Source organism: Rattus rattus, chromosome 2 (genome assembly GCF_011064425.1).
Source record: "Rattus rattus isolate New Zealand chromosome 2, Rrattus_CSIRO_v1, whole genome shotgun sequence".
In the NCBI taxonomy this organism is placed as follows: domain Eukaryota; kingdom Metazoa; phylum Chordata; class Mammalia; order Rodentia; family Muridae; genus Rattus; species Rattus rattus.
This window is the reverse complement of record NC_046155.1, coordinates 14,492,985-14,518,200: the sequence shown is the minus strand read 5'-3', so window position 1 is coordinate 14,518,200 and position 25,216 is coordinate 14,492,985. Positions and strand designations below refer to the sequence as shown.

General features: G+C 36.3%; 1 protein-coding gene across 3 annotated transcripts in view; it reads left to right on the top strand.

Annotated features, from left to right (window-relative positions):
- Positions 1-25,216, top strand: part of Tle4 (TLE family member 4, transcriptional corepressor) — a 133,688-nt gene that overhangs the window by 45,660 nt on the left and 62,812 nt on the right. The window contains exons 6-8 of one of the 3 annotated variants that reach the window (XM_032891677.1): positions 1,573-1,647; positions 23,445-23,649; positions 25,032-25,048. In XM_032891677.1, the coding sequence (XP_032747568.1) occupies positions 1,573-1,647; positions 23,445-23,649; positions 25,032-25,048 (297 nt within the window). The remainder of the gene's footprint in view (positions 1-1,572; positions 1,648-23,444; positions 23,650-25,031; positions 25,049-25,216) is intronic. The other 2 variants (XM_032891678.1, XM_032891679.1) reach the window with 2 other exon arrangements.

Below are 25,216 nucleotides of genomic sequence, written 5' to 3'. Positions count from 1 at the left end.
CTGTCTCGCTAGTCCTGGAATTAAGTGCATGCTGTCTCAGCTGGCCAGCTAATAGGAGAACACAGTGAGATCCTCTCACTCTTTTTCGACAAGCATCTTACTAGTATCCTGAGCTATCTCACTATCCATGTGAAGATTTTTATTTCAGAAAGAGAGAAATAAATTATTTCATTTTAGTAAATATGAAAAAGTAAGTACACAGCTATTTATAAAGACCAAGCTTACTTCTTAGGCCACTGAAACACCTACAACTAAAAACAATTCACAAATATATCATTTAATGGTTAGTTTCTAGTGAAAACTCAAAAGGCATTAATCTGTTATTTAACATTTTTGTACTAAGCAAAGAATGAAAACGTCATAATATGTAACTAATTTAAGGCAGTTTATTTTCCCACAAAACCTCCCTCTCATGCCAATATTCAGGTCAGAAGTAGAAGTAAGTCATTTATGTTTGAGAGTTTTGAAGGGGAAGCTTGACAGTAAGGGAAAACTCCCATGTTTGATGGACGAGCTCCTTGTATGTTGTAAGCAGTTTTATAGTTGAACCATATATTTACTTAAAATCAGTGAAGAGTACATGCTAAACTTTTACCAGAAATCAACTAACACATGCCTCCTCAGACCACGCAGAGAAATGCCTATAACATGGCTCTTTGTCCTTTACTCGCTAGAGCTACTTGAAAGGTTTCTTCAAAGACCAAATGTGAGTTCGTAGATACCAGATACTTCATGTGGGTTTAGTTGGGGGTGATGTTTACACTGAGTGTCTTATATAACCATTTGTATATATCTAGAGTTGTAAATGTCCCATGTAAATACTTTTATGTTAGTTTTTTTATTTTTACCACTATTACAAAACTTATTAATGTCAGTTATTGCTTATTCTCTTTGGTAATGAATCAAGGGTAGAAAGATTTTTCTAGTAGTAAAAACTCTAGTGTTTCTAAAAAGAATAATTTAAAATTTTAGGTTTTAGTTTTTCTATTGTATTTTTAAAATGTACATGAGGCACTTCAATTTCATTTGCATATATGTTTAAGCACGCAACCCTTCAAGGCAGAAATATAAACATAGACTTTTACACTTCCAGGAGAGATAGAACATGGAATTAGAAATAACCTTTTGGTGTTCATGCTAATATAAACCTGGAGAAGAATTTAAAACGTAGTACTTGTAGGGAATACTTAAAGAATCTTTTCCCTCTGTAGGTGGCATAGAGAGAGGGGAGTAGCACTGAGGTGGGATGAACTGAGCTTTGTCTTCATGTTTAGATGTTTAGTAACTCCGTTAGAGAGCTCTCTTGGCCTGAGAGTGGAGTCTGTGCAGACAGTGCAGATGTAGAAGGCATCTTCCAGGAGCACAGGGATGATGTGTACATTTGATAACTTGTTATTCCTAGTGACCCTGGGCATCTCCGGTAGTCATCTACCACCTGAGGGTTTTATTTGGAAATCTAGAGGCCCCCAAATGCTATTTTGCATGTAAAGGACATGTTAGAGGACATATTAGGAAAAGTTGTTCTAAGAAGAAAACAAATAATTGTATTCTGTTTCTGATCTTCATTTATAGCACCAGCAACAAGTGGTGCAGGCTGTGGAACGGGCCAAGCAGGTGACCATGGCAGAACTGAACGCCATCATTGGGGTACGTGGCCTTTCCATTTTAGCTCTGATCTTAGTGTGTGTCCTTAGCTTTCTTGCTTTTCTCTTTTTAAATTTTGTTCCCACAAAGGGGCAAAAAGTAGTAGATGACCACAGTGATTTAAGCTCTTTTCCTTCAGTCTCCGGAGGCATTTGTTAGCTTCTCAGAAGCTTTGGACCACAGTTTACTAATTAAGTTGGCTCCTGAAAACTCCCCTGAGGAGACTGGATAGCTCTCTCATGTTTCTTTACTGTGCCATCAGTTTGTGTTGCTCAACTAGACAGGAAAAGAAAAAAAGATACAGTTTGCTCTGATGTTACAAATGACCTGATTTCTTTATCTTTCTTTCCACAAATGATTTAGATTGCCTTAATACCACTTAAAGAAAATACACAGTTTTGCATCTCCTCTCCTCTCTACTCCTTTGTGATGAGTGGTTCTAACAGGCTATTCCCATTTGTAGGAGAAATAGTAGATGAACTTTACAAAGAAAGAAAGAAAGGAAGAAAGGAAGGAAGAAAGAAAGAAAGAAAGAAAGAAAGAAAGAAAGAAAGAAAGAAAGAAAGAAAGGAAGGAAGGAAGGAAATCCGTGGCCCAATTGGAAAACCCTAGCTGGCAGTAGTGACAGTGATCTTTCTAGAACCTGCTGGATCCACAGGTTTAGACATTCACTCCAGCTTCACATGTAATAGCTAATAAACTTAGAAACAATAACAAAGGGGAGAACTCTTGTTTGTGAACAATTCAGTACTAACTGAAGAGTTTGTGTAGAAGTGCAAGTCACACATTGGCACATTCTAAAGAAGATTCCATTTCCTTCTTCCTGCTCCCTCACAAATGCTTTTTGTTATGTATAAATTATACACAAAAGTCTTTTCTCTTTTTTCCTCAGTGTATCAAACACACTTTGAAATGCTAATTATTCCATTTTCTTTCATTAAAATTCAAATTGCTGAGTGAAGATACAAATAAGGGTCGCTTGATAATCAATCTGAAGTGAAGATGCTGCTTCAATTATGCCACTGTCCTTTAACAAGGAGATCAGAACTCAAGGATCACTGCACTGGTGTGGTAGCAGTACTCTGATTGTAGCCTGTTACTTAATGGGCTATTTGGAGGTCTGTTTTCTGTCTCTCTGACCACTAGGAAGAAAAAATGCTGGTAAATTAGCAGGCACCGTAAATGTAAAAGAGTTAGAAAAGTGCCCCTTAGAAAGGAAAGGCTAAATCACAAGGGCCTGTGGACTCAGGAACCTTTGTCACACATTTTTATGCTAGGTAGGGAGCAGAGGGCAGTGGAAAGAGAGCATTTTATGACTTGTACTTCTTTCATAAAACTCTGGAAAATAGCAGTATATATATTTTTTAATTAAGAGAGTTCAGTTTTATGTTAGTTTGAGTGTATTTAGTGATTCTGCTTGCATGAAATAATTCTTTGCATGTGAATATGTGGTCATGCCAGAATGTATATGTGTGGTTTTGTTTTTTATATCATCTCTCACATGTCAAACATGATAGAACCTACCTGCAGTTGTTACTCTCTGCAGAATAATGTGTACAATGACACTGTACAGTGTGCTGCCTGGGAACATCATAGGGTCATTTCATGAGTAGCTAAAAGACAGACAGGAGTTCCTACCTGCATCTTATTAGCACCTGTTTCTAGGAAAACAGCTCATTTTTGTTATTTATTTTTGCTTTTCTAGTTTCTGATGACCAAGTTGTATAATGGAAAAGTTAAGCTAAATCAGACCTATGTTTTAGATGTTGCTTAAAAATGAGGACAGACAGATGGAAATTAAATAAGCTTCCTTACCTTTATCATTTCACATATATTTTTAAGGCTGCTTTATGCTTCTTTATTTTGACTGAGACAATGCATTGCTCTTAGAGAAACCACGAGTAAGTTGTAGCTGTTACTAATAGACTTATTTTCTATATGTAGATTTAATTATAATAAAGCCAATTTAATTTTATAATCTAAAAGCTTACTTGAAACTAATTCAGTAGAGCTACATGCTATCAAAGCAGCATGTATTGGTGTTGATGGATTTTTTTTTTTTTTTACTTTCAAACTATTCGTATTTGGACAAATAATTGAGTTAAAATTCACATAATTTGACTATTCTGAAAAAACAGATCTTAGGAAATGAATGGAGCCATTCTGGGCAACCAGAGACTGAGAAGAATGCAACCTGGTTACAAACTCATGATGAATTCTGTTGCTGACATCCTCCTCCTCCTCCCCCTCTTTTTCTTCCTCCTCCTCAGCAGGTGATAGTCTTCTATAAGTAGGTTTCAGAGAGTTTATGTAGGATTTTGGAATTTAAATCCACCCATGTTTTCAGTCTGCTTGATACTAATAAGAAGCAGCATTAACAGTTTAAAACCATTCATTGATTTGTGTTGGGTGGTGGGATACTTGTGCCGTGTTCACTGTAGAGGCTAGAAGGCAGCTTACGGGAGTCAGTTCTCTCCTTCTAATCTAGAGATTAATTTTGAAGTTTTAGTAACAAAAGACTTTATTGGCTGAGCTGTCTCATCTTTCCAGGAAATGGTAGTGCTTTGATTTGTTACCAAAATGATGACAAGTCAGGTTTAGAGTTTTGTACTTAGATGTTAGAATGGAATTGGCAGTGAATTTCTGTACAGAAGAAATGACATCATTTCATCTAGGAGGCACAAGACACATGTATGCCACTGTAGACCTTCATTTATTTATCCATCCATATGCATCTGCTTTATATGTATGCACACCATTCAGACAGGAGGGAATGTTCCCAGATTTAATGAAATCTGATGAAGCACCTTTTAACTCTGCAATATTATTCTACCTTCATTGGTAAATGAGCCAAACCAGTGATCCATGCAGTTTAAATGCAAAATGCTGAAGTGAGCCTGAAACCTGGAGAGGTGACTGTTCTCCTGACAATAAGCTAGTTGTGTTTAATGGAATGAAACACAGTTATAATGATTTCTTTCACAGGTCATGTTCAGTTTAAAAGTGTTGATAGATTGAAATAAGTTAAATATCATTTTATCTTTTAGTTATAAGAAAGAAAACCAGAAAATTTCCTTTTTTGTTTTGTTTATAGTTACTGTCTTGTATTTTGGTTTCATGTTCCTTTTAAGCTTTCCTTGAGCTACCCCAAATGGGCTGGGGGGAATGTTATATATGTAGTTTGGTCCTGTCATGTGTCCTACTAGCCACTGTGTTTTTAAATTAGAATCTCTGTGAGATTGCACTGTTGGAACAACACACAAATTGCAGTTTTAAATCAGTAATATGATCTAATTAGAAATGATGTTTTCATTTCCTGTATTATTAAATTGAGTCATCTGACTATCTTAAAATGCTTTTTAAATCCATTACACTATATAATCAGTGCATGCTGTGTGAATGTGGTTATGTTTAATAAAGGAGGCTAACGTAGACTCATAAGAATTCCAACAAATTTCTATTAAGAAAAAAATTTCTTAATGTGAGCATTAGGAAAAAAAGAATTTTGGCTTATGAAAGTAGAAAATGTATTTAAAAAATTCCTCATCCTCATTTCTGTGCTAACTTTTTAAGGGGAAAATGATATAAAATGTAAGCATTAAAACACCCCATCCCAATAACCTTTATGAACAGGTATGCCATGGTGTTGCGGGAAAATGCAGTTTAGCACTAGAAACGCTGAACCTCAATTTTTAGCAGTGACATTTTAATGATAGGAAGTCTGCAAAATTATTTGCCATCAATTGTGAAGGCAATAACAAGCCTTGGTGGTTTTTCACACTTTCTGTGTTAAGTGCTTTCAGAATGACAGCGTAAACTGTGTTAGAGAACTCCAAGGAAGGAAAACTGATTAAAATGTTCATGCTTGAATGGTGCTGATGGAATAGTTCATTTGGACTTTCTCTACCTCCTGCAGCTCAAGCTGAAATATTAAAATTCAGTGGATTTAAATCTCTCTCCTCTCAGCTCAGGAAAAAAACATTACATTTTAATAGGTTTTAAACCCATAATTCATTGGTTTGGAGCAGCACTATTAAATCTATTTAAATATTACTTGTATTACTAAAGAAATGATTTAAATGCCTTTGCCTTTTACTATCCTATGTGTTTGAATTATTTTTTTAAAGAGGCAATATTTACTATTTCCATTTTCTGTCTTAACACTTTGTTGTCCTTGTTGTATGATTGACCCTTACTGAGGTATAAATTGTGTGTGCTTATTTCTCTGCTGACCCTCATAGTGTGTGCGTGTGTAGGTGTTTTTGTGTATGTGTCCATGAATATTCATTTGTTTGTTTCAGATTGACATTCTAGGGCACATCCCATATAACAATTTAGAAAATATGTCCCTTCTTTGCCATTATAAGTTTCAAAATTAGCATTTTATATTTCAAATGCATGGGGTGAAACATTGTGATAATTTCTCATAGGTCTTTTCAAGTAATAAGTCTTTAGATAAAGACCTTATGGCGTAGATGTATAGGGTATGTGAAATAAAAGTCTGGCTCAGCATTAAGAGCAGTAACCATTGTGAGGATTAGAGTTTGACTTCTTAGCATCATCCACGTCAGACAGCGAACACCCACTTACTGCCACAGTTCAGGGTGGTCTCATGCCTCTGGCCTTGAAGGGCACCACACTCATACTAGCCCCTCACATATACATAGTCAAAAATTAAAATGTCATAAAAACAAGTGTGTGTGGGTTATGCTATAGGCATAGTGCTGTTGTGCACTGTGTAAAGTTTACCCTTGTGTTATTCAAATGCTGGTTTCTCTCCCCATTATCTCCTTTCAATCATTGTAACGCTTATGTTAAAAATCTCCTGTCTTGAGTTTATGTAAACAGTGTTAATACATTTTTTTCTTTGCCTTGTCAATAAAAGCTGGAAAAGACAATAATTAGGCAATAAAAAGAATAGGGAGGGTCTTCAACCAGCCAGGGAAGGAGAGGGAGGGAGGGAGGGAGGGAGGGAGAGAGGGAGGATTCACCTTGAGAAAGGGGTGTGGAGAGACATCATTCAAGAACTCACTTGAAGCCTAGAGCCAGACCAATATAAAAATTCAACTACCTAGGCGATTTTGGCTGAGGGGTAGCCATATTATATTAGAAGATTAGAATAGAGTTATAATGCCTAGTTATTGTGCTTTTATTTATTTATTTTTTCAAAGTTATTGTGCTTTTAAATTGTAAATGAATCTTAATCTTTCTGTGTTGTTATTGAGGAACTAGCTAGGATAAAGAAAAAAGTTGCCTTATTAATTTACTGCATACATTTATAATATTGTTACAGTATTTTTTCCTTTTGTAAGAGTTGTATAATGTATATACTGGTGAATACATAACCTCTAGTAAGATAAACGCTGAAGTAAAATGAAAAGCCAAAACATAGTAAATATCCAAGAACATTTCTTTTATTTATATTCAATAACAAGCCATCAAAAGTCTTGATTTGTTTTGCTGTCCTCCTATATTGAGCATGGCTATCATCCCACACTACACTACTCAAGTTATCTTTCCTGGGCTCTTCTTATTTCATTAACATATCTCTCTATATGTTGTTGCTAAAACATGTCCCAAAATTTGAGGGTGCCATATTGGGAGAGCTGCTTTCCTTTGGTGCGTTGTAAAAATTGATCCTTCAAAGAATCCCAGGAGGATGCCACTGAGTTTCCCACCATAGCCATTAAGAATACCTCCCTCTTTTCCCAATCCCCTTTCCTTCAACACCAATACCATTGTTTAAAGAGTTCAGCAGCTATGTGATAGAATGTGTGTCAACCTCAGGATTTAGCTTCATAGGTCTCAGTTTTGTGAATGAGTTTTATCATGTAGGGAGATTATTGAGTTCCATATAAGAACTGTGGCTTTTCTCTAAGGTCAGGCCTATGTGTAAACAGTCTTTAACAACACTTTACAACTTAAGCTACTTTGAAAATATTAGCAAATGTGTGGCCAGTCATTTTGTTTTTCTCTCGTCTTTACAATTGTTACTTTGTTATTGTATATGATATGAAACTTTAAATGAGCTATAAAGTAGATATGCGTTTTCTCAGAGATTGTTGTTTCAACTTGGTTATTGTCTTCACTGAACAGTGTACCAGAAGCTTAAAGGCTTTGGAGACCAAGACTCCTTAAGCTATATTTTCAACCCCTTTCACTGAAGGCATTTTTTTTTGCAGTTCCGGATATAGATACACAAAGCATTTGCTAATAATAAATCATAAAGAAATTCATCATAAATGAGTTCTTTGGTGTGTGTATGTATATCTATGTATATAGTTTTATTAATAGAAAGATGAAAGCAAATTTATATATCAATGAGATACATACGCTTATTTTTACATAAAGATTAGTGGCTATGTATTTGATTATATAAGATGTAGGGCAGTTCGGAGTTTTCAGAGTTAGTCAATATTCTGATTTTATAATACTCAGTGCTTGCATCCCCACTCCACATAATTAGAACAAAATGATCAACACAGGAAGACTTTCAGAAACTATTGAAGTCTGTCCTAATTCCCAGTCTGCAACTCAAACAGCCAATGCGAAAATCAGATATTCTAACATAATACAATTCAGAGATATTTGTGATGAAGAATAATAGGAAAATATTCAAAATATTTTTCTGTAATTAGACCATTGTTTATAAGAGCAGAAAATTTTGTATGTCTAGTAAAATACTGCAATTTGTAGCATACAGCAATCTTAATTATGAGCTGAAGTGTTTTAGGTGGTCTTTACTGGTGTTGTATGTGACTTGATGTGTTTAAAAGCATGGGTGCAGTGCAATTCCATGCCACAACACAGGAGAGCACTACCAGAAACACCGCAGGTCCATAATGCATTTTAGTCCTGTGGCCGTTTGCTTGCTTTGTTTGTTTGTTTGTTTGTTTGTTTGTACCCACAGTTTAAGAAGCTCGATTGTGGGTTATGCTGGGAAAGGCACTGTGTGGCTGTCCTGGGCCTCGTGCACTTACAGAGCTCTGCTTATGTGAGCTGTGATGATGCTTACAACTGAAGCAGTTTTGCATCAAGTAGTTCAAGTAGTTTATGTTGGTTCTCTGCTCCCTTTCCCCCTTGGGAAAAGGAGCTGCTGCAGTATCGAGTGATGTAGTCATAATTCAATCTTGTGCTGTAGTTGACTGAGACTCTTAAGAGGCTCTGATCTCTCTTCTCTTGTAACAAAGAGTCTCATATATTTAAATAATTTTCAGCTCAATTTTTCACTTTAGAACTCACAAACTTTCTATGTTAGGGGCATGATTTCTGATTTGTTGCTTGTGGTGTGTATTCAATTAATTTTTATTAGAAAGTGTCTCATTTAGAAGGCCAGTCAGTTTATCTCTTCTCCAAACTGTTGGTAACCTGAAATATATATGTTTTCTGTTTAAGAAGGGACTTTCCTTCTTTCTTTCCCTCCCTTCCTTCTTTCTACTACTAACTGCATATGCATAGCTCACTTTGAAATAAGCACAGTGTCACCAGAGTTGCAGAAATTGTCTAGGGTCGGGTACCCGATGAAGATTAAGGCCAAGTGGGGCCTGGGATTCCACTGGGAGAAAGGCCACTAGATTTGCTAGTCTGAGCTTGACAACTTGTGTATAGACTGGGTTCACTATTACACAGAGAAAGCAGGCTTGCTCAATTTAGCTTGTAAATTATATATATATACATTGTGTGTGTGTGTGTGTGTGTGTGTGTGTGTGTATTTTGGCCCTCCATTTTCTCTGATGACTTCTTTTCGTGGTACTTCTCCATGCAGCATCACCAGCTGCCATTCAGAAGTCTTATTGCTTATGGGCTCAGCAATAAGCTTATGCCTTTGTATCCCTCAGAAAGCTGAGAGGGCAGAGCAAACAAGTGTTACCGATTGTGCATGACTCTTAGGACTTTGGGAAAATTTTAAGGACTTTTAATCTGAACACTCAGAATTCCTAAGAAACCAATTTAAATTTCTTCTACCCAAAAATTCATTTGTGTCATCAGTGCCATCTTAAAGATCTTTGTGAAAAGAGTAGAACTCTTCTGTGAGTACCGAGAGTAAGTTGGTTGCCACATATCTCTGTCTGTCACTTCCACTCTGGTTCTAGTGCTATCACAGTACAGTACCTTGTTCAGTATTTTCATTTGAGATGAATCCTCAGATTACACCTATCTTATTTGGGAATTGGGAGTTTAAGTTTTCTGGTTTTAAATTTTACTGTACAAATCTCCTGTAACAAATCTTAACATTTTTTTCACCACCATTGTCCAGCCCTAATTTCTCTCTTTAAAGATAAGTATTTTTTAAAATTTTTTAGGCTTATTTATTTTATTTTATGTATGTAAACATTTTGTCTCCATGAGTCTTTTGCACCATGTCTATGCCTGGTGCCCTCTGAGATTAGAAGAGAGCATCAGATTTCCTTGAGTTTGGAAGGCTCTTAAAACAAGACAAAAATGAGGCTGTAAACGTTAATGAGAATTAAAAATACTCATGTGTTCTTTTTATGTTTGTAGATAAAGTTTTTGGATACCTGGAATTAAGAATTCAAAAATACATGTTCATTACTGATATTTAGTGTTCTTTTAAGATTCAACGTGGGTGTATGAATTTTGACAGCTGTAGAGCTGCTACCTAGGCAGGGAGCAGGCTCTCCCCTACTTTCACTCCCCTCCTTTATTTTTGTAGACAAGTTTCTTTTCCTCTTGTATCCCCTTTGGAATAATAGTTGCTTTTTCTCAAGTGAGCTTGTTGGATTATGTATGTAAGTGGACTTGTTATTATATGGCCTTTTAAATGCCTCTTCCTGGAACAGAAGACCTTGGAGAGTAGGCCACGTACTTGCCTTTGTCCATAGCAAGGGTCCCATGTACTGCTGAGTGATTCTCCATTGGGAGTGTAGTCCAATTTGCCTATTCAGTCAGTTTTTAGAGGACAAAGGAATTGTCTTCTATTTTGAGTGATTGAGAATAGTACTATAAGAAATAGTCACATCCACAATTTTGAAAGTAGATGTCTCATTTCTTCTGTGTGATTACTTAAAAGTGGAAGTGCTGGGTAAGTGATATGCTGAGTGTGTTTCAATTTGTAAGTGCTACACTGTTTTCCACAGTGACCCTGCTGTCCTGCAGTCTTACTGATAGGTCTAGAGAGCCTTTGTTCTTTATTCTCACCAACACTTGGGGATCACAGCTTTTTTAGTTGGTGGTACTCACAGTGCATTTCTGTTCTGTTTTTTTCATAAATGTTAATTATTGTCTTAGTTTCCATTGCTGCAAGAGACACCATGACCAAGGCAACTCTATAAAGGACAACATTTAATTATGGCTGGCTTACAGGTTCAGGATTTAGCTAGGTCCATTATCATCAAGGCAGTAGCATGGCAGCGCCCAGGCAGACTTGGGGTTGGAGGAGCTGAGAGTTCTACATCTTGAGCCAAAGACAGACAGGAGAAGTCTGACTTGCAGGCAGCTGGGGCCAAGGTCTCAAAGCCCACCCCAACAGTTAAACACTTCTTCCAGCAAGGCCACAGCTCCCAATAATGCCACTCTCTAAGAGGCTAATATATTCAAACCACCACAGTGAAGTCTTTTTATGTAGGTTGCTATCTCTCTGTTATCGTCAAAAAACATCTAATGAAATCTTTACCTTTTTCCTCTAGTCATTTATAAGTTTTGGTTGTCACTTAGTATCATAGATATTAAATGTTTTATGTTTTTGTCATATATATTCACTGAGGATACACTTTTGTTTTTTGAGACAAGACAAGGTATTACTAAGTAGGCCAGACTAACCTCAAACATGAATTATCCTGCCTCAGTTTTCTGAGTCCTGAAGTAACAGTTATGCGCTGCTATGTTTAAGAGCACACTTTATTATTTTTTTAAACATTGAGATAATTTCAGTTTGATAATTGTTTTTTATTCTTGTGTGGTTTTACTTTATTCTTGTCTCTAAGTAATACTTAACTCATCACAAATAGTTTTTCCTATTTTTCTTTGAGAAGCTTAAGTTTAGGTTCATGATCCCATTTATTCTTATTATGGCGGTGGGTTTCATTTTGTTTGCTGAATATACAAACCTTTTGTTAAAAGTAGTATCTAATGTAATTCCTGTCTTTACTGCCCCAGTCCTTTATAGCTGCTTCCTTAATAGGACAGAATTTGGGGGTTTTGATTTGTTGGGTTTTGTTGTTGTTGTTTATTTTAATTTTCAGGCCAAGGCTTCAGTGATCTCTGTCTAAAACATAATCAGATCTCATTGTTTCTTTGTTTAAATTTTTCTGGCATTGACTGGTTTGCTTAGGAAAATTTCTAAGCAAAATCTGAATCTCTCACAGGGCCTACAGATTTTACCTCACCCCTACCCTCTCCCCATTAACAGTTGTGAAGCAGCTCCCAGCATGTTCTTGGGGAGGGGTGTGTAGCAGGTCTTCTGTCCTTCACAGTGCCCTTTTCATGTCCTAATGATGCCTTCTTAGTGCTTTTCTTCAGATGTTCGTTCAGATGGCCTCGCCTCAGGAAAGGCCTTCTTGGCTGGCAGCCCTTTTTACGGGTGTGTCATCCCCTTTAGTCTCTGTGCCATTATTTTCTTCATTGCACTTAGTATTGATTTGTGTGTCACTTTCTTGTCTTGTTCACTGTCTAGCCTCTGTACCAAAGCGTTTGGGTAACTCATTTTCTCAATAAATGTTTATAAAACGAATATTAAGCACTATTTTTAAAAAAGTAATATGGCTTAAACTATTTAATAAATGTATAGATGTTCTGGATTTTGAACTGTTATTTGACTTTTCTTTTTCTCTACAGCATTGAGCCAAGGTAGAGAGGAAATGTAGACTAGTAGAGAATATACAAACCCCAGTGTCGGATCTTAGTAATGTCATTTAAGTTTTCTATAAAATTCAAGGCGGGAGTTGATAGCTACTAATTTGTCTAATTTAACCTTATAATTCTACTTTAATGGTTATAGAATTTATATTTTAAAATTTAGGGTCCTTTTTACTTTAGTTATTTCTCTAGATTTATTACATTTCTAGGCTTTATTTACCTCAAATTTATTAGATGCTTGGTCTTTTTTGTTTCAAACACTATGCTAATAAGCATTTACATGTGTTTTGTTTAATTTTTACATTAACTCTATGTTTGAAATAGTCCCTATTTTTTTATAATAATGAAACACAGTTTAGATGCGAAGTAACTTCTGTAAGGAGTTATACAAGGGGGGAGGGGCAGACATGTGTTCTTTGCTACTGTTCCTCAGAGTGCTGTCATCCTTGATTTGTTCTCTTGACTGTCCTCCCTTTTACAGTAGGCATATTGTCCTTAGCTTCACATACATTATCAGGTTGCTCAGGACTCTGTGTTGGGAGGGAAGTGGGATGAATGTGACTGATATATACATACTAATTAGTTAGCATGAATTATGATTTATGTCACTTTTATAGATTGGATGCATTATCTTGATCCATACCATACTTCTTCATGTCTGATGATGTTACTCTTACATGTAAGAATGAAAAGTTGTATTATATATAAATACCACCACTAAGAAGATAAAGGTTTCTTGTCTTTAGATACAAAGGGTCTCATAATGCAAATGATGCTTGAATTTGTGCTGAAAAGACTATGTAACGAAAATAACAACAAAACAAATGCAAAATAGTAAAACATTATAGGATATATGTACACAGAGTGTTTATGTCTCTGGAAGTTTAAGGAGCATTCTTGGTATGATCTTTTTGTGAACTGGGTAAAGATTGTCTTAGTATTATTCAAATGCTGATTTCTGTGCCTCAGAAAGTTGAGTGCTGATCCCACTTTTGTATTGTTATTCATGTAGCTGCATCATAAACTCTCCTCCCAACAGTTTCTGATTGGTTTAATAAAGCTCTGATTATCCAAGAAGGCCAGACTTCTAGGGAGAGATGAAACTCTGAAAGAGTCCGAGAGGAGGGATTTGCCTGTCAGAGAGACTTGCCAGTCAGCCAGAGTGTGGGAACAGAAGAGGTAACTAACAAGCCACAAGCAGGGACAGACAGAGATAGATGAGTGACTTTACTTAGGTGAGTTGGTTGAGGGTCAGCTAGACCAAAGCTAAGTAATAAAAGGTCTATGTGTTCTTATTTGGGTGCTGGCTGGCCAAGAAAATGACATTATAGGGCATTGCAGAGTTTATTCAAAGTTTGCTAATCGTGAGTTTACAGTGAAGGTCTTGCAGATATTATCTAGGGTGTTAGAGACAAGGCTTAGTAAGGGCTGGTGGTTGTTAGCTAATTGTAAGCAATGGCCGAGGAAGCCGGTGATTGAGGGAGGAGGACTAGGTTAAGGCCAGTCAGTGAGAAACAGTGTTAGAACTCACTGGAATTGCCTTACGGTTGAATAGTTCTTTCCTTGAAATTATGCCATTGTTTCATTGTAAGCTTTGTTCCTCTTTTGTGGTTCCATTTTCTTTTCTCGTGTTCATATGTTGCGTATGAGCAAATACTTTGTGAGATAAGAGTAATACAGAAACTTAAAAAGTGTTGTTGACCTAATAGGAGTAAGTGCTACCACCCCATCCTCTTAAGAAAAACGCAAGATAGATCACTCTTGGAACCTTTTAAAGGTTTGTTGAGTTTCTTACTTTATTTTGTTAGTGGAGCCATAAAATAGGAGAGGTAATCTTTGCCCAGATTTGTCTTCTGAGCAGCAAGGCAGTGCCACTTAGGTGCCAAAGCAAAGGGATCTTTCTCCTCCTCCTCTTCTTCCTCCTCCTCCTCCTCCTCCTCCTCCTCCCCTCCTCCCCTCCTCCTCCCCTCCTCCCTCCTTCCTTTCTTCTTCTTCTTTGATATTATATTATTTGTTGCTATTATTATTACTTTCCCTGGTGTGTTTCTGAATTAACTCAAAGCAATTGGTAGATTTCATACCTAGGAGAAGACACCATTGAGGGTAAACAAAGCAAACACCCTTTAGTCTACATTGCTTGTTACTTGGATTGAAAATTGAGAAGTTGTTTTTGGGTTTTTTAACAGCTTGCTAGAATGATCAAGAGTAAAGACAGGTGTGGTTCTCCTTTATAGATGGGTTTCACCTTCTACAATGAAGGCCAAAATTCTAGATGCCTTGTCCTCCTTACAGATAAGTGGGCACCTATTCAAGTTATTAAGATAGAAAGAAGTATGTTTTCTTTAACAAAAGATGTTTTCTCTCCTTTGGAGAAAATGTCTTGCTGCCCTTTTGTTATATGAGAAATAAAAAGTTACTTAGACCACTTTTATTGGGTATTCTATAACTTGGGAAGTTTTAACACCATGTATACAGACATTTGTCTATGTATACAGTGGGAATAGCCTGCATATCTAGATACTGGTGATCACTTCAGTGAATACTCAGCTATTACCAACAAAGCAGCAGTACTGAGAGATACAGACTGCAGACTGAAACTAAAAGACATCTTGATGTTTTCATGTAAAAATTCCTATACGTGTTGAAAATATACTGCATACACATACAATATTAGTGTTTACTTTGGCTGGTATAATTATTCTTGAGTTTAAATCTTTTTATTCTTTATTGCTATATTTCTAATTGCAAAGTCAGACAAAATTCTATTCCTTTTCTCTTCTTCTCTGTATAATTGATTAGATCTGCCTGATTATGTGAGGTCCAGTTTTACAAGGTATCCTGTGTTCCCTAAGTTATGCTTAAAATCCAGCTCACATAACCATGTTTTTAGAATTGTCTTCATAAAAAGGTCTCAGTTCCTCATTTTCATGGTTCACTACTGCCACAGCCCTCATCCCAACACCACTCCTTCTTTTAGCTGTTTTCATGCTGTTCATTCTTGTTGCTTTCAGTGTAGTCTCTGCATAGTATTCTCTTCTTCAAATAATTAAATACCTTTTTGTTTTATCCTAAAGTAGTCCTTTTAGGCTACTTTTTAAAAGCAAGGTTTCTTTTTCAGCCAAAATTCTGGTTTTTTAAACAGGTATCAGGATCACAAGCATCTGTTGGTTATATGTTACAAACTCCTGTTCCTAGTTTCTAGCTTTTCTTCTCATTTTCTGTAAGGTGACAATAATAATAAGTACTATGACTCCCTTTTGTCATACTTGTAGCGTCTTGTGGCCACTCTAAGAACTTCCACTCTAAGATTTAAAGTACTCAGATGTACTGTAGAGATGGGCCAATGGTTAGGAGGACTTGTTGCTCTGTTAGAGGACCTAAATTTGGTTCTCAGTGCCTGCATCATGGCTCACAAGTTTCTTTAACTCTAGTCCAGGGGATCCTCTATCCTCTTTGGGTCTCTGTCTACTCATGGTATATGTATATGCATGCAGCCTAACACACACCAAATAAAAATAAATCTTTAAAGTAGTCAGACATAGATAAACTTTTATATCATAAGTATAAGCAGATAAGAGAACTTACTAGATGCCAATAGCTTGTTAGGGGTAGCAAATTGTTCTTAGGGAAAACATGGATATTGGATTCTTATATCTCATCTGCAATAGTCAATTCTAGAGGTAAGAATCTTAAAATTTCAAAAAATTATATTTTGTTTAACTTCTTAAATGAGTCAATGAAAGCTCAAACTATGAGAAAATTGTTAATAGTTGTTTTTTACTCAGTTAAAACAAACACAACTGTTACTTCAAAGGACACCTTAGAATGAGATGACTAGTCAGCAAGCAGGAAAAGCATTCATAGCACATAACCAGCAAAAGCATATGATCCTGATCATACTAGTTACAAAGCCCTTAGTAGCCAAGGATGGTAGCTAATATTTCATGAAAAAGAGCTTCCCTCCTGTGGTGGCCTTATCATAGCAATAGAAAATAATTGATACACCGTGTGTGTGTGTGTGGGGGGAGATACCCTTTTTCAGGAACAATAACAGGTATAATATTCACAGCTATTTTGAGAGGTAGATGTTAAGACTCTCCCACTTTTACATAAGAAACAAGCTTGGAAATATCCGTGACTGTTTCTTGTTGTAATGCTTCTTGAATAACCTTTCTCAGACTCAGCCGGGTCTCATAGTTAGGACATGGGTTAACAATGCAGTCTGTATTTAACATTTTTTTTTTGTTTTGTTTTTTTTTACCATTCACTTACATTACCTCTGTCCAGTTCATAGCTTGGTGCTTTCTTCCGGCTCCTTAAGTGTGTTTCAGTCTGCCTTTCCTTCCTGGTATAATTTCTTATAGCTAGATCAGATCATTTCATCAGATTAGATCAGTTTGTGCTGAGTGGTTGGTAGGATGCCATGTGCTTTGTAGCCATTGTCCTCTGAGTACACCCAGGAGCCTTTCTTTTGTGTCACTGACACAAAGTGTCTGTACTTCCACTTGTTTTCTCAGGTTGTGAGAATTAAACAAACTAACAATAAACACTATGTTGTAATCCTTTATAGCTGTCTTTTAAGATGCTGTGAAGCAGTGTCCTTATTGCCAGTGAGTTGGTTGTTTTTCTGATACAATTTGTCTGGATAGATTCCTTGCTCTCTAGCAAACCTCCCCCACCCACCCTTTATTCTCTTTCCCTTGCTTTTGAAAAACCAAGATAAAAGGGAGCTAGGGGGTGAGGACCAATATGTAGGCACTATATATTGTTGTTTCTAATGAAGATGCATGGTGTTTGAGAACTTTGCTGTTGAGAATTTAGTAGACATGAAGGGTGGAGTAATGGGCAAGGAAACCTTGCCTGGCTTACAGTTGGTGACGGGCAGAATGCCTGGGCGGTGTGTAGGAGCTGTTCTACTTCTGTCAGCTCCTGCTTTTTTGTTTTTTGTTTTGTTGTTGTTGTTGTGGGTTTTTTTTTTTTTTTTTTTTTTAGTGTCTGGTGCTGGTGATCAACTAGTTGAAACCTTTGATTTAAAAAAATTCCTTTTCCTAATAAACAGCACATCAAAAGATATTTCTTGTAAAATTGATTTCCACTCTCCTTTCCGAACTTCAGATTATAAGAAAATAATTGTTTGTTAAGGAATAGCCAGCAAAATGGCAATTAACAGAATTGATTGCACACAGCAAGGCTGAGTGCCACCTTGCTGCTAGGTATTTTCAGTCATAATTACTGGTTGTTTTTCAAAATGAAATTATCTGGATGGAGTATTTATTTGTTTAAAATTTGCTGTATTTTAATGTTTATTCCCTTGAATAGCCAGTTAGCAGAGAAACACATAATTTATTCTTTATTGTTGAGGCATTTATTCTTTTATATTCCATCCCCCCAATCTTTAATCATAATCTACCCACTTACCCCTTTTATCCCCCTCTGCCTCCCATTAAATCCCATCCCTAATTCTGGTTTGTTTTGTTTTTAGTATATTTTAGTGAAATAAGGCATACATATAAAGGTATGACCTAACAAAAAAATTAGTGAAAAGAACTTTTCCAAGTGGTTTTTTTTTTTTTTGTTTTGTTTTGTTTTGTTTTGTTTTGTTTTGTCTCATGGTTTTTGTTTTGGTGGTGGGAAATACATTTATTGTTAAATTGGTTTTACAGTTTATGCCTTTTTCTGTGATTGTTTTTTCCTTGATGTTGTGGAGTTATTTCTTTTAAAGTTTACTATTATTATTACTATTATTAATTATTATTATTATTCAGCTTGATTTTTATTTTCCAGGGCAGTAATTTATCTTGAATTATTGTGTCCTCGTTGTCCTTCCTTTAATCTTTGAAAGGAGAGGATAGGGTAGGAAACCTTTAATGCTTTGCAGTAAGCACAGGTAGGCAGAGGTGAAAGGGCCGTGGACTCATGGTTTGGCAAGACTGTCATGGGTGGCTGCAGAAAGCCTACTCCTTTCCCACACATTCTGCTTTGTTGAGAAGAAGCCATAATACAGATTCTTTTTAACATTTAACACTTGAATTTCATTTGATAATTAATCTGTTAAAAACTTTTTAAATGATGGAAAGTATTGGAGTTAAGTTGTTGGCTTAATGGGTGTTATTTAAAGAAGATGGTGTCTAATGCTGACTGTAATTCCAGGTCAGTTCTTAGAGTGAGAACTTAGAAACAAACTTAGAAAAATGGCCACTAAAAGTAGAAAGGAGCCTGTTATGCTGCTGTGAAAATATGTCGTTTTATATTTTGAAAACACTTAATTAAAGGAATTCCATTGTGGAGAATACCATGATGAATTTATTTTTATTGCTTAGACATTTCGTAGGGATGAGTGACTTGTGCCATGAGGCTATGGTAGCCCTTTTCCCTTTGTTTTGTTCTATAAACCTATTCAAGCCAGGGACCATTTAACAGTAGAACTATAATCGATTGTTATTGTTCCTAAAAAATTTTAAGGGCTTAAAAAAATAAAACAAGTGAAAAAGTAACACATTTTTAAATGTCCTCCATAGTCTGTCATGGTCTGATTCTGGACCGGAAAATGTACGTTGGTGTGGGGTAAGCAGGGTCTGAGTATGACTGGCAGCTTGGTGACAATGATATGCTGGTGTGAATTTTTCTAGTTGGGTAATTTTTGTAAAACATTATATATGATATTAATGTTAGTGGAAGCTAGGCAAAGAGTAGATGGGAATTCCATGTATTCACTAGAAACAATAAAAGCTTTGAATATAGTCATATGACTATCTTGAGCTTATAGATTTAAGGAGAGTTTGGTGGTAGTTCTCTTTAAGAAATTTGAAATTTATACTAAAAATTAAAAGTGTAACAATAAAAATAAGCCCATAATTTTTATGTGAAGAGGTACCAAGCTCCTTTGTTTCATCATGATACTATGCATCTTCTTTATTTTAGATTGTAGTTGTTTAAATTGTCATAAATGAAAAATATAGAAGAGTCAGCTAGCTTTCTTCTGATTGTATTTTAATGTTGAACTTTGTGTCATTGGAAGAAAATAAAGCCCCAATTCATGTGCTTAAAGGATGGTGCTGACCTTAGTTGATAATCTATTTGATATATGCTAAGAATAAGAAATATCTAGTAATTTGAGATTTTTAAAAGACATAGCTTTATACATCAACTTATAGCAAATGTTTTCTATCTAGCTATCCCTATACAAATCTCTTTATTTTCTTGAGTTATCAAGTGTTATTTATATGATTTGGCCTCAAGTGCCATCAGAATTCAGAGGCAGTGCTAGAGCATGTAAAATCAGTGATCGAGTGTAATCAGGGTAAGGCATTCCTTTCACAAGGTTGGAATAGAAGGATGAGGACAATTCAAACATACAGAGACAGATTTAGTGAGTACATGTGCATGTTGGTGATGACTAGTAATGCTAATAAGATATGGAGGTTTGGAGCAGTAATTCAGTTGCTTAGTATTTCAGGCAAAGTTCCCTGGCTATTGTATAGTAGTGGAAAGTGAAACTGATATTAGCTTCATGGAAGATCTTGAGTGCTAAGAAATCTGAACTGTTTTTATTTGGGGAGTGGCTATTGTTTTGAAAACCATGGAATATTTTTCAGAGGTATTTTATTAGAGTAGTATCAAGGCCGGAAACCCCTTTTGGTTCTCTACTGTACTGGGGTGAGTCTTGTTCTTTGAAGGTACACATAAAAGAGGAAGGAGATATAAGGCCCCTGTGTGAATGAACTATTCTGAGGGAGAGTAAACCAAACGGGACCCCAGCTTACTGTGGTTCTCATGTACAGAAAGACAGACTGGGCTATATTTTCTGTCCTTGAAAATGTCCTGGTTGAATGGAAAAATAAGGCAGTTAAAGCACTTTTTGGTTTTGTTTTTTAATCTTTACTATCTGCAGAGAGAATAACAGTATATTGGAATCACTGAATGTATAATTTAGGATGATTCTTCAGCATAGTATCAGGTAGTGTGCAAATGCTTCTGTGTCTGAAGGTTTGATGTCATATAGAGACTCCTGCAGTCAAAGAAGAAATGCATTGGCAAGTGGTTGTAGTTCCTTGACAATTGAACTTACGAGTTAGAAGCGGCTGTAGGTCCAAACTATACACAGCAATATTAATGGAACTTGAAGGAAAAAGAAAACTGGGACAATTTTGTCAATAAATTGAACTAGATTTTAAAGTAATTTTAATATGTATTTACTTAAATTTCTGTATTCATTATGTATTTAATTTTCTACATATTTAGAAAATATAATTTTGCATGCATATTTTTGGTCACAATTAAATAGATTAAATGATTGTAGAAATGATATGGACCACTCCAATGAGGAACCTTCTAATTTTTTTCTATATGCTTTCCTTCTTTCTATGCTTATATGATTTTTTTTAATACTTTCCTTCCAACCTCTCCCAGTTACCTTCCCCCAAGAACCTCTACTTTCAAGTTAATAGCCTATTATTATTGTGACATCTACATATATATGTATGTATCTGCACAGATATGTATGTGTTGTGTATGGGTGCACAATATCTATATCTATCTATCTATCTATCTATCTATCTATCTATCTATAGAGAGATGTATATCAGCTAGATGCATTTACATGCATGTGCATATTTATATTATACATTATACATTAAACATATACAATGTGCCTTATATATAATATATATGAGACATACACATATCTATCTCTGTATTGCCGAGTCCATTTTTGTTCTTTATGTGTATGTTTTTAAGGCTGACAACTCTATTGAGTAGCCAATAAGGGTTGCTGCTCCCAAGGTTCATGCCCCCAAGGAAGAGACATTTAATTTCTAAAACCGGCAGCTAGAAAAGGCTTTATGTGCATGGAGTGTGAGGTTAGGTTGATGGAGTGTCTGATCTGCTCCCCATTTTCCATTCCTTGTATACTTGCTTTTGATGTTCAGTTTTACCTGCTGTGTGTTAAGTATGTGAGCCAGAAGGTCGGCAGATTAAAATACTCTAGTCACATTAGTAATATACTCCTAGTCACATCTAGTCACATAATATACTCTAGTCACATACTGAAGGCTTCTTGAAGAGGAGGACTGATGAATGTGCACTCTAGTCAGGAGGCACAGGACAGGAGGACTGATTAATAGTCACATCTGGAACATACTTAGTCACCCTAGTCACGGAAGGTGATTAGTACATACCCTAGTCACATACGAGAGGAGGACTGATTAGTAATATACCCTAGTCACATACGGAAGGCACACAGGACAGGAGGACTGATCAGTAATATACTCTAGTCACATACGGAAGGCACACGAGAGAGGAGGACTGATCAGTAATATACTCTAGTCACATACGGAAGGCACACGAGAGAGGAGGACTGATCAGTAATATACTCTAGTCACATCTGTCACATCCAGTAATATACTCTAGTCAAGGAAGGCACACGAGAGAGGAGGGACTGATCAGTCAATATACCCTAGTCACATCTGGAAGGAGAGGACCTGATCAGTAATATACTCTCTAGTCACATCTGAAGGCACACAGGAGGGAGGACTGATCAGGTATACTCTAGTCACATCAGGAAGGCACCTCTAGAGAGGAGGACTGATCAGTAATATACTCTAGTCACATACGGAAGGCACACGAGAGAGGAGGACTGATCAGTAATATACTCTAGTCACATACGGAAGGCACACGAGAGAGGAGGACTGATCAGTAATATACTCTAGTCACATACGGAAGGCACACAGGACAGGAGGAAGGAAGGAATTGAAGAGAATAAAATTCACCTTTTCTTTGAAATACTGGAAAAGCTATTTAAAGTTTCTATTTAGAGAATAATTTCATTTTTTGAGAACTAGTGATCTTGCTAAGAAAAAGTTAATAGTTCTTTTGTCTATTATAAATTTAACATAAAACAGGTTTATTAAAAAGCAGTAATTAATATTTAGGTGACTATAGATGCTAGTCTTAGATTTATCCAGCAATTGTTCTGATAGAATTTTGTTAGCAGGATTTGAGTTGAAGAGATTCCTGTTGAAGGGTGCATTTAACTCAACATCTTCCCTTGTCTTCTCTTGCCCATTCAGCAGAGGCAGCAAACCTACCCATAGTAGCTGCTGTAGTCAGGCTTGATTCAGTCTGTGCTAAGGTCAAGCACTCCCATTCCAGCCTCTTAAGGGCTTTCTCTGTGTGTTGCCAGTGTGCTGGTAAAAATGACTTTAAACTCTTGTCAGCGTAGTTACTGGTGCATGCATCACGGTCCCACTCAGATAAACCTGTCACAACACAAAGTCAGCTGCTAGAGAAGAGTACAAGGGCAGGCCTCTAGCTTTTCATTCGAGCATCACTAAACGTGCACAGAGTGCCCAATTATTTCAGCATTATTGAGCAAGCCTACAGGAGAACCCAAGCCTTGCTACATTGGATTTTCTTTAGTAATTTGCTCAAGTGCCGCTGAGGACACTTAAAGGGCTTAAAAAACTGTGGCTGCAACCAGCTTCCTTTTCTGGGTTGTTAATTCAGGTTTTCTCTTTCAAATTAACTCTCCCTGCATGCTGTGCAGTGGTTCTGAGACAACTGTTTAACACTAATTTTCTCGATTTTCAGCTTTTCTTGTTCAACATCACTGCTTTAACAGTTATTCACATATACATTTTGATTAGAAAAACATGATAGCTGGACCTTTGCCTTTTGTTCTAGAATAAAATACAGAGGCTTTGTTAAAGAACATTCAGCTTTTAAAAGGCGTTTAAGGTTTACTGTTTTTAAAATCCAGGTTATTTACCTTCCATATTAAAACAACAGCAACAAAATCCCTAGATTTTAGAAGAAAAGTAACACAACAGTATACATCTCTTCTTCTTCCCCTTCCCTTCTCCCAACTTTGAAATGATTAAGGATGAGGGTACCTCTGTCTTGTGTACAAGACTGTTTTCATTATCTATTTATACATACTGTTTTCCTTACAAGGGACAAATTCAATATCTGTGTCTAATTTTTCACAGCAGCAACAACTCCAAGCTCAGCATTTGTCACATGGACATGGTCTGCCTGTGCCTCTGACACCACACCCTTCGGGGCTTCAGCCCCCAACCATTCCACCCATCGGCAGCAGTGCAGGACTGCTGGCCCTCTCCAGTGCACTAGGAGGTCAGTCTCACCTCCCAATTAAGGATGAGAAAAAGCACCATGACAATGATCACCAAAGAGGTGAGTGAGCATTTGGGGATCAGTGTGGCATTATCGATCTTCTAGGGATAGATTCCAGATGCTGTCATTTTTTATAATCTCTGAATTTTATTTTGCCAGTGTCTAAATAAAATGATTCCCACCAAAATGCAGATTAATTATTAGAAGGAGTCATTTGCCACATGGGATTCTAGTGTTGCTTAAAAGGTCCTAAAGAGCTGCTTGCAGATTTTGCCACCCTATGCTCTCCACTTCTACCCTGACTCTTCTGGTGATAGAAGCCAGGGACCTCGCACATTTTGTTAAGGACTCTACTGTGGACTACATACCCGTTTTTCAGATCGTTGGTTGCCTTTGATCCCTTGCTTCCAAAGTTTAAATCAGTAGTGAAGTCTTGTTTGAGATTGCATGTAGCCTTAAAAGTCAGTTTTGATCAGATTGTTGGAGAGGAAAACTTAATTTAATAAAGACTTATTTATATTTGACCAAGTCAGTTATTATTAGTAAATTAGAAGGCTCTATAGAGCACAGTAAGAATTCCAGTTGTCTTATTAATTGAGATGATTCAATTCAAACTAATTAAATCTGTTGTTCTAAATACCGCTTTAACTTATTGCTATTCAGAAACATGAGATTAACTGATTGCTTTTAATAATAACTACTGAGGAAGTTCACTGTGTTCTCATGATTGGTCTCCTTTCTCTTCTAAATGAAGATGATGGTACCAGAGGCTTTTTTTTTTTTTTTTTTTTTTTGTTCTTTTTTTGAGCCGACCCAACTCAGGGCCTTCCCTAGGTAAGCGCTCTACCACTGAGCTAAATCCAGCCCCACCAGAGGCTTTTAATGTTCCTGTGTGTTTGTGCAGTGCGTGCTGATAATTTTTAATAGGTAACCACAAGAATGAAAAAGAAATTCTTCCACCATTCCTTTATGATAATTTATGCAGCACAAGGTTTGAAAGATGTGGCTTGTAATAACAACATCTTATCTACTGCTCTTTCAGTATCATTACCAAAGTTTAGAGCATGGGCCAAATGTTCATCTTACATAGAGATAAATTTATCTCCTATGGTGCTAGGGATATTGTAATATTAGTTTTAGAGTTAATGCCATGGTACAGAGTTGACTCATGATTATAAAGTCATAAGTGGAAAAGTCAATAAGATATACATAAATGAGAATGACTAACTTTGGTTCATTTGAAATTGTGTCAAAGTTGGGCCAGTGCTTTGTGAATCTTGTTAGAATAATATTAATAATTAACTTTACAGTAAAGTTGACATCTGTTCAATTTATTATTTAGCAGGGTCAGGCTTGATAACTGATTTTATGTAAACTAACTAGCACTTTTCTTTTTTTTCTTGCCTCTCTGTCTCCTTGTCTTGTTGCTGTTCTGCCTACAGACAGAGACTCCATCAAGGTAGGACTCAAAAAAATTCAGACACAAGGCTAGTGTAAAGGGATTCTGAATAATGGAAATAAGTCTAAAAATGGATTCTTTGAGCTTTAGAGACCAGTATGGACGACATTTACCAAATCATGGCCAGCTTAGTCAAGTAGTCTTTGAACAGTGGTCATATTATTCTGA